This window comes from Ovis aries, chromosome 5, assembly GCF_016772045.2.
Source record: "Ovis aries strain OAR_USU_Benz2616 breed Rambouillet chromosome 5, ARS-UI_Ramb_v3.0, whole genome shotgun sequence".
In the NCBI taxonomy this organism is placed as follows: Eukaryota; Metazoa; Chordata; class Mammalia; order Artiodactyla; family Bovidae; genus Ovis; species Ovis aries.
Genome location: NC_056058.1, coordinates 38,417,740 through 38,437,262, shown reverse-complemented (window position 1 = coordinate 38,437,262; position 19,523 = coordinate 38,417,740). Strand labels below are relative to the sequence as shown.

The window sequence follows — 19,523 nt, the reverse complement described above, 5'->3', positions numbered from 1 at the left end:
CACGTCAGATAGAACTGTGAGTAATCTTGGGACTCATTACTAAAAACTGATGACTGGCATTGGCAGGGCTAAGGAGGCAATCTTGTAGGACTGAGCCCTTAGCTATGGGTTTAGTGTCGAAATCTAACTGACTTGCAAGACACCCAGTTCATGTCTGCAGAGAATTGGTTACTGGTATTACAAAATACTCCAGAGTTGTGTGTTACTATTTCCCACAGACTTCCAATAGAACTCATGATCTGATGTGACTGCCAAAAATATAAGGAAACCTCAGTCCTCACCACTGACAACATAGTGCCCTACCATAAGAGGTAAAAGTTCCACCACACATCATTAGGAGTGTCATGTTCAGATCTGAGTACTGCACTTCAAATAGGGACATTAAAAGACCAACTCTTACCTAGGAGAGCATAACTAAATAGGTAAAAGTACTAAGCCATGTCCTAGTTAAATATTTAGAGACATCCAAGTAAAAGATGAGAACTAGAGTGTGAGTGTTGCCTCTAAGGAATCAAGATCAGCATCTCTTAGCAGACCCTGAGGAGCAGAACAAGGGCCAATGCACAAAACAATAGAAGGGGCTGTATAGAAATAAGAACTGCAGGCATTGCAGCAATGACTAGCATGCTTAGAAGTGTTCACACATAAAACGGGTGAATGTCTTAGAAGCAAGTGTTCGTTCAATGATGAACTGGACTGTACAATTCCTAAGGTTTCTTTTGACTCTGAGAGTCTCCAGACTCTATATGTAATAGGAAAGAACAAATCTGACTCCATATTAGACCTAGTTCTTTCATTTTAACTGTGGGCCCTGTTGACTGTGCTTAGTCATGCTGGCTCTGCACCCTTGTAAAAGAATGTTTCCTGGGTTTCCCTGGGTGGTCTAATGGTTAAGAATCTGCCTGGCAGTACAGGGGACGGGGGTTTGATCCCTGGGCCAGGAAGATCTCACGTGCCTCAGAGCAACTACTGAAGCCTGAGGACCTAGAGCCTATGCTCTGCAACAAAAGAAGCCACCACAGTGAGAAGGCCACACACCGCAGTGGAGTGCAGCTTCTACTCCCCAAAGCAGAGAAAGCCCTCACAACAGCGAAGACCAGCACGACCAAAACAAGCAAGAATCAGTTAATCCTAGCCATTTGCAGCGACATGGATGGACCTAACAGTGTCATACTGATTGAAGTCAGATAGAGAAGGAAAACATCATATGACATCCCTCATATGCAGAATCTAAAAAGAAGTGATGCAAATGAACTTACCTACAAAATAGAAAGAGACTCACAGACTTAGAAAACAAACTTACGGCTGCCAGGGGAAGGAGAAGCTAGGGACTTTGGGAAGGTCATGTACACACTGCTGCTGCTGCTGCTAAGTCGCTTCAGTCGTGTCTGACTCTGTGCAACCCCATAGACGTCAGCCCACCAGGCTCCCCCATCCCTGGGATTCTCCAGGCAAGAATACTGGACTGGGTTGCCATTTCCTTCTCCAATGCAGGAAAGTGAAAAGTGAAAGTGAAGTCGCTCAGTCATGTCCGACTCTTAGCGACCCCATGGACTGCAGCCTACTAGGCTCCTCCATCCGTGGTATTTTCCAGGCAAGAGTACTGGAGTAGGTTGCCATTGCCTTCTCCACATGTACACACTACTGTATTTAAAATGGATAACCACTAAGGACCCATTGTATAGCACATAGAACTCTGCTCAATGTTATGTGCCAGAATGAATGGAAGAGTGGTTTGGGGGAGAATGGATACATGTATCTGCATGGCTGAGTCCCTTCACTATTCACCTAAAACTACCCCAACATTGCTAATTGATTATACCTTGATACAAAATAAAAAGTTTTTAAAATAACAATAAATTAATTTTAAAAAATTATTGTTAAAAAATGTTTCCTTTGCCTGAAATATACAGAATAGCCTATTCTCAAGACTCTGATCTTTAAGAGTCATTTGGAGACAAAGAGTTGCAGAACAGAGAATAACATTTTTCTTAGAGGCTTACAAGAACAGCTTTACCTGCCCTGCATGGACAACTGTAAGAACAAAGGATTCTGACACTAAGGAGTTTGCAACAACCAACCGCATCCCTCCCTCAACTTGCCTTTAAAAGTGCTTTGCTGAAACCCTTAATGGAATGCAGGGTTTTGGAGTGCAAGAGCCACTGATCTCCTTCATGGCCCTGTAATAAATCTTTCTCTGTTCCAAACGCCAACATTTCGATTTGTTTGGCCTCACTGTGCTTTGGGCATAGGAACTTGCATTCAGTAACATGTAGACATAACAATTTTGGGGGGGATCCAAAATCACTGCAGATGGTGACTGCAGCCATAAAATTAAGACGCTTGCTCCTTGGAAGAAAAGTTATGACCAACCTAGATAGCATATTAAAAAGCAAAGACATTACTTTGCCAACAAAGGTCTGTCTAGTCGAGGTTATGGTTTTTACAGTTGTCATGGATGTGAGAGCTGGACTATAAAGAAAGCTGAGAGCCAAAGAATTGATGCTTTTGAACTGTGGTGTTGGAGAAGACTCTTGAGACACCATTGGACTGCAAGGAGATCCAACCACTCCATCCTAAAGGAAATTAGTCCTGAATATTCATTGGAAGGACTGATGCTGAAGCTGAAACTCCAATACTTTGGCCACCTGATGCGAAGAACTGACTCATTTGAAAAGATCCTGATTCTGGGAAAGATTGAAGGCAGGAGGAGAAGGGGATGACAGAGGATAAGATGGTTGGATGGCATCACTGACTCAATGGACATGAGTTTGAGAATACTCCAGGAGTTGGTGATGGACAGGGAGGCCTGGTGTGCTGCAGTCCATGGGGTCACAAAGAGTCAGACATGACTGAGTGACTGAACTGTATCGAGACATAACAAACTTATTAGCAGTAGGTAGTATCTAGTACTTCAAACTACTTCAGATATTGTCTGTTCCATTCTCTACCCTCAACTCCATCTGATTAATCTTTTTTAGAGTAACCCCATTCATATTTTCCAAATAATGTATCACTGAAAATAAGTTGCTTTATTGCTAAGACGTTCATAAAGACTTACCCCAGTTTCTGCAAGTTACAGTGTGGATTCTTTACTTTTTCACACAAAATCCCAACTCCTGAGTCTCCCAGAGCATTTTCCCCTAGGTAGAGTCTGGTCAGGGAATGGTTGGTGCTTAGAACGGATGCAAGGTCCTCACAGCATGCCGATGTGAGACAGCAACTGACCAACCTTTCAGAGAGATGGCAGATGGTCACAACACCTCTCTCACCCCAGTCCACACACTGCTGTGAGTCAAGAAAGCACTTGTCCTGTCCTTGCCTATAGTCCAGTCCACACATGAGAAGAGTATATCCAAGCTCTTTACTAACTTTTTGTTTCTTTTTCTGTTTGGTGTAATAGCAAGAAAACACCCTCAAAGCCCATGCAATGTTACATCTTCCTAGATCTCTACATTTATTTTTATTGAGGTAAAACATGTATAGCATAAACTGTACCATTGTAAGCATGTGTTCACTTATAAGTATTACAATATAGCAGCACTTAAGTACATTCACATAACTGTGCAACCATCACCAGAACTCTTTTCCATATTCCTAAACTGAAATTCCATACTCATTAAACAATAACTCCAAATTCCCTTCCCCCAAAACCCTGGAAACCACCACTCTACCTTTTGTCTCTATGAATTTGACTATTCTAGTTATTACATATAAATGGAATCATATAATATTTTCCCTTTTGCTTCTGGCTTATTTTGCTGAATATATAGCCCTGTTGTATTTTGCTTTTTTATAATAGCCACCCTAACAAGTATAAACTAGCCCTACCATTTTCAAGTGATTTTTTGTCTTCTTCAAAATTCGTCTCCCACAAGCATTCAGAGAAGAGCCACATAGACTGTCCAGCGACTGTATTGCTTTAGCCCCATTTTTCCTATTTAATGTGAACCAAGGCCTTATCATCAAGTCCCAAAACTCTTCTAAAGCAAAATACGTTGGTTTTATTTTCTTAGCTAGGTTGTAAATACCTTAAAGGCAAGCATAATATTTATGATTTTTTTTAAGTTCCCCTCCAGGGCTGACTATGTGACTTTTCCCACCAAAAATGCCAACTAAATTAATTATTGACAAACATCCAGAGATAAACACAAGGAATCCTCTGAGTAGCCCAAGGCCATTTTCACATTAAAATTCTGACACATCATGGCTCATTAAAGCCACAGCTATTACTTCACGAGGGAAATTAGTTCAGCCTCACCAGAGCTTCTTCAGATTGCAGAACAGATGCCTCAGTCCCACACACAGGAGTCTGATCCCGAAGTCTCCCAGGGAGTTGTGGCTCAGGTCCAGTTCCACCAGCTTCTGGTTGCTGCTCAGGACTGAGGAGATGCTGAAGCAGCACTGATGGGAAAGGCAGCACTGTCCCAACCTTCGTTACAAGCACAGAACAAAGAAATCTCAGAGCACAGGCTGCTTTTCAGTCACTGCCTTCTGGTCTCTGCTGGGTTTTAGCACCAGGCAAGGGCAATGTGTTCTCATGCTACAAAGAGAATTAAACTCAATTTATAACTAAATTTTCATGAAGGGAAGTATCATCTTGGGACTTCCCTTGTGGTCCAGTGGGTAAGGGGTCTGTGTTCCCAATGCTGGGGGTCTGGGTTTGATCACTGGTCAGGAACTAGATCCCACATGCCACTCTGAATATCAAAGATCCTGAGTGCTGTAACTAAGACCTGACGTAGCCAAACACATAAATAAATATTTTTTTTTAAAGGAAACTATCATTTTATCAGAAATCCCTGACTACAGCTCAAGACATATCGGGAAAACAAATTCGAGTCAGTTCTAGTGAAGTGGATGAACCTAGAGATTGTCATACAGAGTGAAGTAAGTCAGAAAGAGAAAAACAAGTATTGTATATTAACGCACATATATATGGAATCTAGACAAATGGTATTGTTGAACCTATTTGCAGGGAAGGAATGGAGACACAGACATAGAGAGTGGACTTGTGGATACAGTGAGGGAAAGAGAGGGTGGGATGAATGGAGAAAGTAGCATTGACATATACAGACTCTGTTAAAGTAAATAGCTGGTGGGAAGTTGCTATGCAACACAAGGAGCCCAGCCTGGTGCTCTGTGATGACCTAGAGGGGTGGGTTGAGGGGAGGAGAGGGAGGCTCAAGAAGGAAGTGATATATGCATAATTATGAGTGATTTGCTTTGTAATATGGTAGAAACCAATACTTTATAAAGCAATTTTCCTTCAATTAAAAAATAAGTAAAAAAAAAAAAAGAAGAAGAAGAAGAAGAAGAAAACATTTGGGAAGATAGTTCTCAGGCTCTGTGGCTCACAATCTGTGACCACAGCTGCCAGGGAGTACCCGCTAAATAATGGGCAATTCTCAAGTATTTAAACTGCATGTTTCTGTTTCATAAATGAAAACAATGGTTAGCTGACGAGCTCCACCTCTTTACCACATGTTCCTAACAGCTGAAACTCCCTCAGATGGATACTGTTCTCTCTAGGGCTGTATGCATCTTCCTTTTCTCTTGGACAATCTTGTCCCTGCTGTTTTGTAGGATGTTTTAATCCCAGCCCTCCATCTACACTGAAGGAGTGAGCATCTCTGATTCTTGATTTGCTTTACACAAACACACACCATCACCATCATCACCACCATCAGCACCACCACCAAAACAATTATTGCTCTCCGAGAAGCAAGAACAATATTCCAGCTCAATTCAAATGTCCTAGGAGCTTGTTGGATTACCTTTTCTGCCTCCATTTCCACACCAACTAGAAGCAAATAGATAACTAAGTCTTTATCTGCAGAACATCTCGTTCTCACACGTCTCCCTGTTTGTGTCTCACTTTCTAGAATCACAGAGGGGACTCACATCCACAGGGGTGATGGAGAGAGTGGCATGGTATAGAGAGGAATGTTAAATGTTAAAATCAGCCAGAACCTCGAAGGCAAAAAGAACATTTTATAATTTATCAAAACAGGTAAGAAGAAACTCTTAAGCAAGGAAATGCCATGATCAAAGCATAATTTTTTTAATATTAAGTAACCGTCTGTCTTCTGTACAGAGAATGAATGGTGGGTGGCAAAAGTAGATGCAGGGACACCAAACAGACAACATTCACCTGATACGTATTTTTGAGCACAAACAAATGATAAGAGCTTGTCCAAACATTATAGAGACAATTGCAGGACAAACATGAATCCTGTCATGAGAAGTTAATGGTCTTGGAGGGCATTGCAATATCTAAGCAGATAATTGTGGTTATCGGATCTGGGCTGCTGGAGTTGAGACAGGCTGGGGCCTGGGACCCTTTACTGCAGTGCTTGCACCTGGATGAAAGTCTCCTCAGGCAATAGAATACAAAAGAAACTATAAGAGAGGAATTCCCTGGTGGTCCAGTAGTTAGGACTCCACAATTCTTATGTAGGGGAAGGGGCCTGGCCACACAAGGTAGTGCAAGAAAAGGGATATTAAAAAGGAAGAAAGAAAGAAACTGTAAGGGACTAAAAATAAATGCATGCATGCATAGTTGAGGGAAATTATGAATAAAAAGATACAAAAAGGCCAAAATCCTAACTGCCATTTCTGAAGTACCAGGAGCAAAGTAGGGTAACTGCGCATGATCCCTGCACACAGTACCACTGAGGGGGTGAGCAGACCACCTAAGCCATGCCTCTGGTCCCACCCGCTGATCTGCCCCTACCCTCACTGTGTTTAAGAAACTAACTCACCCCACCTCAGAGAGCCAACAAGGGTACCTTTGCTTGTTTTTGCTCCCTCATGCGGCAGCACTACCCCCAGTAAAGCCATGGCTTTACTTCCTTATTTACCTAACTTAAAGTTTCTTATCTGGCATTTTACTGATTTCTGTTGATTAAAGAGTCTATGGGAGGACTTTCCTGGCAGTCAAGTGATTAAGACTCTGCACTTCCAATGCAGGGAACATGGGTTCAATTCCTGGTCAGGGAACTAAAATCCCAAATGCCCAGTGGTGTAGCCAAACAAAAGGCAAAAAGAGTCTAAGGGACTTGCCTGGTGATTCAGTGGTTAAGACTCCACTTCTACTATAGAGGCCATGGGCTCAATCCCTGGTCAGGGAACTGAGATCCCATATACTGCATGGCACAGTCAAAAAAAAAAAAAAAAAGTCTAAGGACCCTGGATGGATGGTAACAAAATGAGAATGAGGAAAAGTAGAAAATGGCTTGTACAAGGGTGAAATTAAGAAGACTAGTGATAGGGTGGTTATTAAGAGCAACACAGAAAGGTATGAAAATGTCCTGAGGTGGTGGGCTTTAAAACTGGCTGTGAAGTCCAGATTTGTGATGCAGGAGGGTTGAGGGATGGCCCGTACAACTATGTACTTGATTCAGGGTATGTGAGTCTAATTCGCAGTGTGGGCTCATCACTTCAGTTTCTCAGTCATGTCCAACTCTTTGCTTCCCCATGGACTGCAGCACACCAGGCCTCCCTGTTCATCACCAACTCCCGGAGTTTATTCCAACTCATGTCCATTGAGCGGTGATGCCATCTCACCAATCTCATACTCTGTTATCCCCTTCTCCTCCTGCCTTCAACCTTTCCCAGCATCAGGGTCTTTTCAAATGAGTCAGTTCTTTGCGTCAGGTGGCCAAAGTATTGGAGTTTCAGCTTCAGCATCAGTCCTTCCAATGAATATTCAGGACTGATTTCCTTTAGGATGGACTGGTTGAATCTCCTTGTAGTTCAAGGGACACTCAAGAGTCTCCTCCAACACCACAGTTCGAAAGCATTAATTCTTTGCCACTCAGCTTTCTTTATAGTCCAACTCTCAAATCCATACATGACTACTGGAAAAACCATAGCTTGGACTAGACAGACCTTTGTCACAAAGTAATGTCTCTGCTTTTTAATATCCTGTACCGACTGGTCATAGCTTTTCTCCAAGGAGCAAGCGTCTTTTAATTTCATGGCTGCAGTCACCACCTGCATTGATCTTGGAGCCCAAGAAAATAAAATCTGTCATATTTCCATTGTTTCCCCATCTATTTGCCATGAAGTGATGGGATCGAATGCCATGATCTTCAGTTTTTCAATGTTGAGTTTTACAGCAACTTTTTCACTGTCCTCTTTCACTTTCATCAAGAGGCTCTTTAGTTCTTCTTTGCTTTCTGCCATAAGGGTGGTGTCATCTGTGTATCTAGGGTTATGATATTTCTCCAAACACTCTTGATTCCAGCTTGTGCTTCATCCAGCCCAGCATTTCGCATGATGTACTCTGCATATAAGTTAAATAAGCAGGGTGACAATATATAGCCTTGACTTACTCCTTTCCCAATTTGGAACCAGTCTGTTGTTCCATGTGTGGTTCTAACTACTGCTTCTTGACTTACATACAGATTTCTCAGGAGGTAGGTAAGGTGGTCTGGTATTCCCACCTCTTTAGGAATTTTACACAGTTTGTTGTGATCCATACAGTCAAAGACTTTGGCATAGTCAATAGAGCAGATGTTTTTCTGGAACTCTCTTGCTTTTTCTATGATCCAACAGATATTTGCAATTTGATCCCTAGTTCCTCTGTCTTTCCTAAATCCAGCTTGAACATCTGGAAGTTCATGGTTTACATACTGTTGAAGCCTGACTTGGAGAATTTTGAGCATTATTTTGCTAGCATGTGAGATGAGTGCAATTGGGCAGTAATTTGAGCATTCTTTGGCATTGCCTTTCTTTGGGATTGGAATGAAAACTGACCTTTTCCAGTCCTGTGGCCACTGCTGAGTTTTCCAAATTTGCTGGTATATTGAGTGCAGCACTTTCACAGCATCATCTTTTAGGATTTGAAATAGCTCAACAGTAATTCCATCACTTCCACTAGCTTTGTTCGTAGTGATGCTTTCTAAGGCCCACTTGACTTCAGATTCCAGGATGTCTGGCTCTAGGTGAGTGATCACACCATTGTGATTATCTTGGTCATGAAGATCTTTTTGTACAGTTCTTCTGTATATTCTTGCCACCTCTTCTTAATATCTTCTGCTTCTGTTAGGTCCATACCATTTCTGTCCTTTATCGAGCCCATCTTTGCATGAAATGTTCCCTTGGTATCTCTAATTTTCTTGAAGAGATCTCTAGTCTTTTCCATTCTATTTTTTTCCTCTATTTCTTTGCATTGATCACTGGAGAAGGCTTCTTATCTCTCTTTGCTCTTCTTTAGAACTCTGCATTCAAATGGGTATATCTTTCCTTTTCTCCTTTGCCTTTAGCTTTTCTTCTTTTCTCAGCTATTTGTAAGGTCTCCTCAGACAACCATTTTGCCTTTTTGTGTTTCTTTTTCTTGGGAATGGTCTTGATCACTGCCTCCTGTACAATGTCACAAACCTCTGTCCATAGTTTTTCAGGCACTCTGTCTATCAGACCTAATCCCTTGAATCTATTTCTCATTTCCACTGTATAATCATAAGGGATTTGATTTAGGTCACACCTGAATTGTCTACTAGTTTTCCCTACTTTATTCAATTTAAGTCTGAATTTGGCAATAAGGAGTTCATGTTCTGAGCCACAGTCAGCTCCTGGTCTTGTTTTTGCTGACTGTATAGTTTCTCCATCTGCGGCTACAAAGAATATAATCAATCTGATTTCAGTGTGGCCATCTGGTGATGTCCATGTGTAGAGTCATTTCTTGTGTTGTTAGGAGGGGGTGTTTGTCACAGTGTGGGCTCATAGCAAGCACTTTATTATAGACCCACAAGACATGCCCTGTGACAATTTAATCCACGCAAAATATTTTGATGGGTTCCAGCTCAGGTAGCCATTTCTATATTTCATGAAACTCTTCTATTCTCATCTATAAGTGTGACTAATGAAGATACGGAAGACGCTAAAAGTCATGCCCTTTCCTACCACCAACAAATGACTTATTTTCAGTTCCCCTTTATTCTTCCCCATCCGAAACTTCTCAAATAACTATCCTCCAAACCATTTGGCCTTCCGTCTGTAATAGGCTGAGCTGTGTCCCCCCAAAAAAGTTTATGTTGAAGTCTCAACCCTTAGCACCTTAGAATATAACTAAATTGGATTTTAAAAAGGTAATTAAGTTAAAATGAGGTCATTAGGGCAGGCCCTAACCCAGCATGACTGGTGTCCTTGTACGAGAAGAGATCAGACACACACAGAGACCACGTGAAGACACAGGGAGAGGACAGCGATCTACAGCCAAGGAGAGAAGCAGCAGAAGAAACCAACACTTCTGACAACTTCCTCTTGGACTTCCAGCTCCCACGATTGTGAGAAAGTTAATTTCTATATTTAAGTCTCCCACTCTGTGGTACTTGGTTATGCCAGCCTTAGAAAATTAATAAACTGCTAAAATGGTCCTTCTTCTCCCTTTCTCTCTTTCTCACATACACACACACACATATACACACACAGATTCTTACCACAATCTACGAATGTTACAGCCAGGTTGTTGGAGTGTTTCACATAACACCTTCATGCCTGGGTCTCCCAGGGTATTGCCACTGAGGTTCAATTCAGTGAGATTCCAGTTATTGCTCAGGACTGAGAAGATTCCCCTGCAAATGCTGGAGGTCAGATAGTTCACCAATCTAGAAATTGGAAGGAAGGAAGAAGAGAAAACAAAGTGAATCTCTAAGAATAGCAAACTGAAGTTGGGGCCAGGAGTGGCTGACACTACTGCAAAGGCATCCTAGGAATTAAGAAATGAGTCACAGAACCAAAGACTGGGCCCTGAGGAATGTAAAAGGCCAGAGGATTCCTGGTAAGGCTGTTCTGCACATTTTATGATTAAAAGAGCCTGTGATGCACCAAGGAAACAAGAATTGAAAGAGACACATGTACCCCAATGTTCATAGCAGCACTGTTTACAATAGCCAGGACATGGAAGGAACCTAGCTGCCCACCGGCAGATGAATGGATAAGAAAGCTGTGGTGCATATACACAATGGAATATTACTCAGCCATTAAAAAGAATGCATTTGAATCAGTTCTAATGAAGTGGATGAAACTGGAACCCATTATACAGAACGAAGTAAGTCATAAAGAAAAACACCAATACAGTATACTAACGCATACATATGGAATTTAGAAAGATGGTAACAATGACCCTATATGCGAGACAGCAAAAGAGACACAGATATAAAGAACAGTCTTTTGGGGCTCTTTGGGAGAAGGCAAGGGTGGGATGATTTGAGAGGGCAGTGTTGAAACATGTATATTATCATATGTGAAGCAGATCATCGGTTCAAATTCAATACATGAGACAGGGTGTTCAGGGCTGGTGCACTGGGATGACCCTGGGGGATGGGATAAGGAGGGAGGTGAGAGGAGGGTTCAGCATGGGGAACACATGTGCACCCATGGCTGATTCATGTCGATGTATGGCGAAAACCACTACAATATTGTAAAGTAATTAGCCTCCAATTAAAATAAATAAATTAATTTTGAAAAGAAAAAGAGCCTGTGATGAATAGATAAAAAAAGGTTATATTCATACACAAACACACACACACAATGGAATACTACTCAACTATGGAGACACAGACATAGAGAATGGACTTGTGGACACGGCAGGAGGAGAGGGTGGGACAAATTGAGAAAGTAGCATTGACATATCGGTTCGGTTCAGTTCAGTTGCTTAGTCAGTCATGTCCGACTCTTTGTGACCCCATGGACTGCAGCACACCAGGCTTTCCTGTCCATCACCAACTCCCAGAGCTTGCTTTGACATATATACACTAACACGTGTCAAATAAATAATCAGTGGGAAATTGCTATCTACCACAGGGAGCCCAGCCTGGCACTCTGTGACAACCTAAAGGGTAGGATGGGAGTGAGGAGGCTCAAGAGAGAAGGGATATATAGAGAGAGAGGTATGATTGATTCATGTTGATGTATGGCAGAAACCAACACAACATTGTAAAGCAATTATTTTCCAATTGAAAAATACAAAAATAATGAAAATTTGTCATTTGCAACAACTTGGATGGACTTGAGGGTATTATAGTATGTGATATTACTTATATGTGGAATCTAAAAAATAATACAAATAAACTTATTTACAAAACAGAAAAAGACTCACAGACATAGAAAACAAAATTACAGTTATCAAAGGGGAAGGGGGAGGAGGGATAAATTAGGAGATTGGGATTAACATACGCATACTACTGTATACAGCCTCCCAGGTGGCTCAGTGGTAAAGAAGGCCCCTGTCAACAGGAGACGTGGGTTCGATCCCTGGGTCGGGAAGATCTCCTGGAGAAGGAACTGCCAACCCACTCCAGTATTCTTGCCTGGAAAATCCCATGGACAGAGAAGCCTGGTAGGCTAAAGTCCATGGAGTCACAAAGATTCAGACACGACAGTAACTAAGCCACCACCACTACTATATATAAAATAGATAACCAACAAGGTTCTACTGTATAGCACAGGTATACAATATTGTTACAATAACCTGTAACAACCTATTTGGAAAATAATCTGAAAAAGTATCTGCATATATAAATATATATATATATATATATATATATATATATATAACTGAATCACTGTGCAATAGATTTAAAACTAATATGACATTGCAAATCAACTATACTTCAATTTAAAAAACTAAAATGGGAAAAGGATGAGGGGAGAGAATAATTTGGGAGTTTGAAATGGACATGTGCACACTGTTATATTCAAAATAGATAACCAAGAAGGATCTGCTTGCATGGCACATGAAACTCTGCTCAATGCTGTATGAAAGCCTGGATGGGAGGGAAGTTTGGGAGAAAATGGATACATGTATATATATGGCTGAGTCCCTTCTCTTTTCACCTGAAACTATCACAACATTGTTTGTTAATTAGCTATATCTCAATACAAAACAAAAAGTTAAAAAAAAGAAGTACAAATTACTATGAGTAAAATAAATAAAATACAAGAATAAGTTGTACAACACAAGGAATATCGCCAATAGCTATAAATAGAATGTAACCTTTAAAAATAATGAATCACTATATGTAAAATAGGTAGCCAATGGGTATTTGCCGTATTACTCAGGGAACTCACACTGGGGGCTCTGTGACAACCTAGAGGGGTGGGATGGGGAGGGAGGTGGGAGGGAGGTTCAGGAGGGAGAGGACACATGTATACCTATGGCTGATTCATGTTGATATATGGCAGAAACCAACACAATATTGTAAAGCAATTATCCTTCAATTTAAAATTTTTTAATTAAAAAAACAATTTTTAAAAAATTATGAATCACTATGTTATACGCTGGAAACATTGTACATCAACTATATCTCAATGAAAAAAAAAAATTTTTTTTAAAGTACAAAACAGCCTGTGACTTTGGCTGACTGTAAAGAGCCTCCCTCAGGAATCCTTCTCCTCCTCATCAATTGGCTGCCCTGCCCATGGCCCTGGACACTCTGCTAAATGACCCAGATGCTGGTTCTTACATTAGCTGCATAATAGCATCAATAGTGATCACAAAAATCCCTATGCCAGGCCACATCATAGGAATAAAGCCAGAATTTCTGAGGTAGGACCAAGCATATTGATATTTTTAAGACTACCAGGTGATTCCAAAGTGCTACTCCTGTTAAAATGAAAATTCTGATTCTGTGGGTCTAGGATCAGGGCTGCAATCCTTCACTTCTAACAGGCACCAGGTGGGTGCTCATGCTGCTAGTCCTTCGAAGGCTCTACAACACACTAAGCAAGCTCCTATCCTCCGAAGAAGGTAGCTGTTATCTACCATGATGGGCATCAGGCTTTTCTTCAAGGTTTTAGTCTGAGTTTCTGCCAGCCTTCTTTGCAATCCTGTGATCTTAGTCAGGTGTCTTGTTTTCTGAGCTTCATTTTTAGTGCCCTAGTGAGATCTCTCAAGACATGGTAGCAGACAGGGCTGTATAGTTCGGGAAAAAAAAAAAAATCAATATGTAAAAAAGCTAGAAGTCTGGGACCTTGAGGAATTCAGATTGTTCATGTCCAGGCTGTCCTCAGAACTGAGCCCCTGGTGGCACAGTACCAAATCTACAAGTCTTCTTTCTCTCGACAGGTATCAATTGGTATGCTTCTAAGAATGAGATACTGCCACAGATCCTTCACTTTCAGTTGCATTAACTGAGAGCACTAAAAGGTCATCTCTTGTAATAAGTGACAAGTGGAACATCTACAGAGATCTTATTTATAAGACTGAACAAACTAAGCGAAAATCTTTCTTGCAGTCATAACATACATGCTTCTTTCTAAAGACTGAAAATGAAAGTTCACAGAATTTGCAAACTATATTAGGCTCTTTTGTAGGTGCTGTAGTGCCCCCTGCTCTCGCTCTCTCCCTCTTCCATCTTCTCTCTAGCTATTCTGAACTATTTGCCATTGTTAAAATGTACCCTGCTTTCCCATCCCACTCTGAACCCACCGTCCCCTTGGTCTGGGCTACCCCTTGCACATCCTTGGCTCTTTCATACTCCATCCTTCAGGATCCAGCTGGTCAAGTGCTCCCCCTGCGTGCTTCAGATGCATTCCACTGATATTCTTGCCAAAGCCCACCCCCTCTACCAACAGCCCTGGTTTCCTGCCTCGCCCCACAACCCAACTGTAAGTTGTTGTGAGCAGAACCTGGGTCTTAGCCACTACTGAAGCCTCAGCAGGTAGTCCTTGATGACCCAACAATAAATAGAAAAGTCATCCCGGTAGCAGTGCCAAGGAAAAGAGAGGGAGCTAAAAGCTTATTGCTGCCAGTGAAAGTGCCAGCTCCTTTGCTCCTTAATTTTGTCCCATGTCAAGTATCCCCTATAGAGGTCAAACCCAAGCCTTCACAGAGCAGACACCTCCCCACAGCCACTGAAGCTGTGGTAGTTTCTGCCCAAAGATTTAGAAGTCAAGGAATTCAACCCTTCCAATGAACACACACAACTGACTTCCAACCCTCTAGCAACTGAGTAAACAGACCTTGAAGTGGGTGCTGTTGACAAATGAAAGTGTTAGTTCTTCAGCCATGTATAACTCTTTGTGATCCCATGGACTGTAGGTCACCAGGCTCCTCTGTCCATGGAACTCTCCTGGCAAGAATAGTGGAGTGGGTTGCCATACCCTTCTTCAGGGGGTCTTTCTGACCCAGGGAACAAACCAGGGTCTCCTGCTTTGCAGACAGATTTTTTGCCATCTGAGCCACCAGGGAAGCCCTAGCTGTTGACAAATGCCTGGCTGCAAGTACAGGGTGAGGGCCTTGGAGCTCTCTCTCCTTCCCAGCCCTATTTCCCCTCATTGGTTGTTCCAGTGAAGCCATGCCCCTCCCCATTTTCTCCTACATAAATACTCTTCTTCAGACCACATTCATATCTCCTTCATATAAGACCCCACTGCCAGGACTTTTCTGGTGATCCAGTGGTGAAGAATCTGCCTGCCAATGCAGGTGACATGAGTTCCATCCCTCTTCCTGAGAGATTCCATCTGTACAGGCCAATTAAGCCCACGTGCCACAACTACTGAAGCCTGTATGCCTAGAGCCTGTGCTCTATAATAAGAGAAGCCACCCCAGTGAGGAGCCTGTGCACCGCAACTAGAGATTGGCCTCTACTTGCAGCAACGAGAGAAACCCCACACACAGCAAGACCTAGAAGAGATTGTCTAGGTAGTAAAAGATTCCTTTTCCTTCTCTGCCACCCACCTACATTCTGCCAATCTTTCAAGGCAAGCTCAAACTTCACTCCTCCAAGAAATCTCCCCCATGCATCCCACACTAAGGTCCTCTGTCCTCTGTGTTCCTGGACAGAGTCATACTGGTTGTTCTGCCCCTTAGGTGACAGGCTATTAAGCAATAAAGTCCCAAGTAAATTACAAAAAATTTGAGTTTATGAACATTTTCTTCCATTATTTTTTTTTCACATAACACATTGTGCTAAATTGGCATCCACCAAACATTTGCTTATTGTTTCATTGGTTTTTTTCTCATGTCATTTGTCCACCTACTCTTCCTCTACTAGTCAATATCTGCCAATGAAGGGGTCTGGTAGAAATTAGCAGTGATCGCATTGTTTTGAAGCTGTGGAAACTGCATTTGCAAGACTGTTGAAAACAAAGGAGAGAGAGCAAGTGCCAAGAATCAGATGACTAGAAAGTAGAGGACATATAGTACCAATTGCCTGAAGCAAGATCTCCTTACCCCTGAGAATATGCAACCTCAGAATCAGAGAGAACAGAATGGTCCATATGAGAGTGTCTAACTTCCTCCTCTTCTTCTTCCTCCTTGGGCGAGTTATGGAGCAACCTCAGGGAAAGGGATTCCACATGGCGACAGTTCTCAATACAAAAAGAAGAAACCACATGGTCCATTCTAGTGGACAGCTTGATCTCAATTTTGGGGAAATGGCTCATGGCCCTTTGCACAAAGTCCTCCTCCTGCATCTCATACAAACAATAGAACAATTCCAGCTGGCTGGGCTCAATCTGTAGTGTCTTGGCCTTGGCTTTTGCTTCAATCCATTTCAGCAGCTCTAGCCTGATTTTCTGAGAGATCTTACAACTCAGTTTTTTCTCTAAGTAGGAAGTCCTCTCCTGGTTTATAAGGCCAAAGAGGAAACGGACAACAAAAATCAGATATCCCTTTTCGAATTTGCCGTAGTTTTCGAGAAGGACCTTCACATCTCGGTTGGGAAGTTTTGAACAAGCCTGAGGCATGTTCCTCATCTCCCCATGATTATCTTCTTCGAGCAGGTAGTACATGGCAGCAAAGAACTCCTGGAAAGTCATGTGGATGAAGCTGTAGAATTTCTCGCAGTCCACTTCCTTTTGGAACAGGTTCATCCTCAAGAAAGCAGACACATCTGCCTTCTGCAGGCCATGATTTCTGAGATCGCACTCCTCAAATAGGATTTTCTGGTTCCAGATTCCATCTGCAGCCAATGAGCAGAGACCCCAGAGGGTAGCAGAGTTGTGGTTCTCCTGGCTCCCTCCCTGAGATTGCAACAAACTGGAGAGGAAGAAGATATACACTGCAGTGGTGGTCTTGGATGTCCGAGCAAGACTCTTGCCACTATCCATCTGCTGTTTCAGCCCAGTGCACACAATCCAGCAAACCAGAGGAATAAAGCACATGGTGAAGAGAATCTCATTCTCCTGAATCAGCCTGAAGGCTTCCCTTGCTTGCTGCTCATCTGAGAAATACTTTAAGAAATATTCCTTCCTCCTGGCCTCTGAGAAACCCAGGATCTCCACATGACGAGCCTGGCCCAGCAAGTGCTGAAGTTTCTCCAGGGCCACAGGTCTTGTGGTGATGAGGAGGGAGGCCTCAGGAAGCAGTCTTTTTCTGATGAGGCTGCTCAGGAGAATGTCTCCCCGCTCCACCTTCTGCCAGTTTGTGCAGAGTGCTTCTGTGTGCTCATCAAAGGCACCTTGCAGCTCGTCAAAGCCGTCCATGAGGAAGAGGATCCTGGAAGACTTGCTTACAATCTTGCCTATGGGTGGATTTGGGCCAGGGCAGCAGCTGGCGATCAGGTCCCCCAGGCTCCTCTGAGTCCCAAGGCTCACCTCCCGGCAGTGAATGTAAAACAAATAGTCAAATCTATCCTGGTAAAGTTTCTCTGATGCCCAGTCCAACATGATCTTCCTGGCCAGTATTGTTTTCCCAATGCCCGCTGCTCCCTGGAATACCACCGTGTGCACAGGCTCAGAGTGCTGATCCTCGGGATCAAACAGCAATTCCAAGTTCACGGAACTCACGGGGCTATCCTGTATCTTGGCCCAAGTCCTACCAATGGCCAGGAGCTCATGCTCCCTCTCCTGTTGGCTCCTGTGTTCCTTGATGAGACGCAGCCTGGTGAAGCGTTTGTTGAGGTTCACGCTCTCACCCAGACGGGCATTCCTGTCTTCAATACACTGGAATTTGCTTCTCACATATTTTCTGTACTTCTTACAGTAATCTATGTCAGAGACAGAAAGTTAGACCTCAGAAGAAGCTTGATCACATCAACAGAGACAAGCTATCATAGGGGCTGGTGGTCTCTAAGGAATGAAAACTGATATTGAAGAATGGGAGTTGCAAATTCTCGCCACTGCCTGGGGTATGGATAGCCCCAGAAAATGCAGGGTGTCAAAATCTTCCCAGACACAGTTGAACAGAAGAACAGCAAAGTGCCATATGCATTGGCCCTGGCCAGAAAGTCCTTTTTCATTCAATCTTACTCCTTTACGTAGTCTGCAGCTCATGCCCTATAAAGCCTGAAACATTCAGTTGCCCACCCATGGTTCTGGGACTGCAAGCAGTGAAACATGCATCTATTTCTTAAGCTAAAGTGGATTTCCTAAGACAGATCTTTTCACCCCAAGGAACATGTTAGGATCACCAAGTTATCCACCCTCTGAGCTTCAAGTACCTACAGAACCAGGTCTCTAAACCCAATCAGAAGTACCAATGAGATTGCTTACCTTTTTTTTTTCTACAAATAGAGATTCTGGAAAGGTATCCCAGTAAACCCATCCATTCTTCTTCAAGGCTTTCTTCCTGACTTAGCACAGAAACATTTCTATTCTCTGAGAAATGAAAGAAGAAAATACAAAGTGTTAAAAACCACGACTCCTGATTAAGGTTATGTCATTGACACCCAACGACAAAGGTCCATCTAGTCAAAGATGGTGTTTCCAGTCTCCATGTATGGATGTGAGAGTTGGACCATATAGAAGGCTGAGCACCAAAGAATTGAGGCTCTCGAACTGCACTATTGGAGAAGACCCTTGAGAGTCTTGTGGACTGCAAGAAGTTCAAACCAGTCAATCCTAAAGGAAATTAACCCTGAATATTCATTGGAAGGACTGATTCTGAAGCTGAAACTCCAGTACTTTGGCCACCTGATGCAAAGAGCCAACTCATTAGAAAAGACTCTGATGCTGGGAAAGATTGAAGGCAGGAGGAGAACGGGATGACAGAGGACAAGATGATTGGATGGTATCGCAGACTCAATGGACATGAGATTGAGCAAGCTCTGGAAGATGGTGAAAGACAGGGAAGCCTGGTGTGCTACAGTCCATGGGTCTCAGAGTCAGACACAACTGAGTGACTGAACAGCAAAAACAATTGAAATCCAATAGCCAACACCTGGCACAGGTCAAAGCCACCTGCCCTGAACATCTCCCAAACCAAAATACAGCTCAGTTGAATGTCCAGTTGGAGGCATTCCTGTACTCCTAATTTCAAAGCAATGGATACCAACTAATATTGTGTCCTCATTGTATCCAGTCTTGGAATCTATCTCCGAAGCCTGGAAATCAGAAGGCAAACATCTGAGGCATCAAAGTTTCTCATCCTCATTTAGCTTTGGCAGACTCCCTCACTTGTGCTCTGGTTTTGAGACCATCCCCACACTCTCAGGTATCCCCAGGATGGCCAAAGGCCAGCAGTATCATCTGCCCTTGAGCCCAAATGCCTGGAATTCATCTGACCCATATTTGGAATCTTCAACAGCAAGAATAACCCATCTGACATATCTAATTCAGAATTCTGACTAACT

The 19,523-nt window shown here is 42.7% G+C and overlaps 1 protein-coding gene across 5 annotated transcripts in view; it reads right to left on the bottom strand.

Annotated features, from left to right (window-relative positions):
• Nucleotides 1-19,523, bottom strand: part of NLRP3 (NLR family pyrin domain containing 3) — a 47,498-nt gene that overhangs the window by 22,220 nt on the left and 5,755 nt on the right. For 3 of the 5 annotated variants that reach the window (XM_042250402.2, XM_042250403.2, XM_004008740.6), the window contains 5 exons: nucleotides 18,445-18,549; nucleotides 16,184-17,939; nucleotides 10,446-10,613; nucleotides 4,262-4,432; nucleotides 3,062-3,232 (listed from right to left, as the gene is read on the bottom strand). In XM_042250402.2, the coding sequence (XP_042106336.1) occupies nucleotides 3,062-3,232; nucleotides 4,262-4,432; nucleotides 10,446-10,613; nucleotides 16,184-17,939; nucleotides 18,445-18,549 (2,371 nt within the window). The remainder of the gene's footprint in view (nucleotides 1-3,061; nucleotides 3,233-4,261; nucleotides 4,433-10,445; nucleotides 10,614-16,183; nucleotides 17,940-18,444; nucleotides 18,550-19,523) is intronic. The other 2 variants (XM_042250404.2, XM_060415737.1) reach the window with 1 other exon arrangement.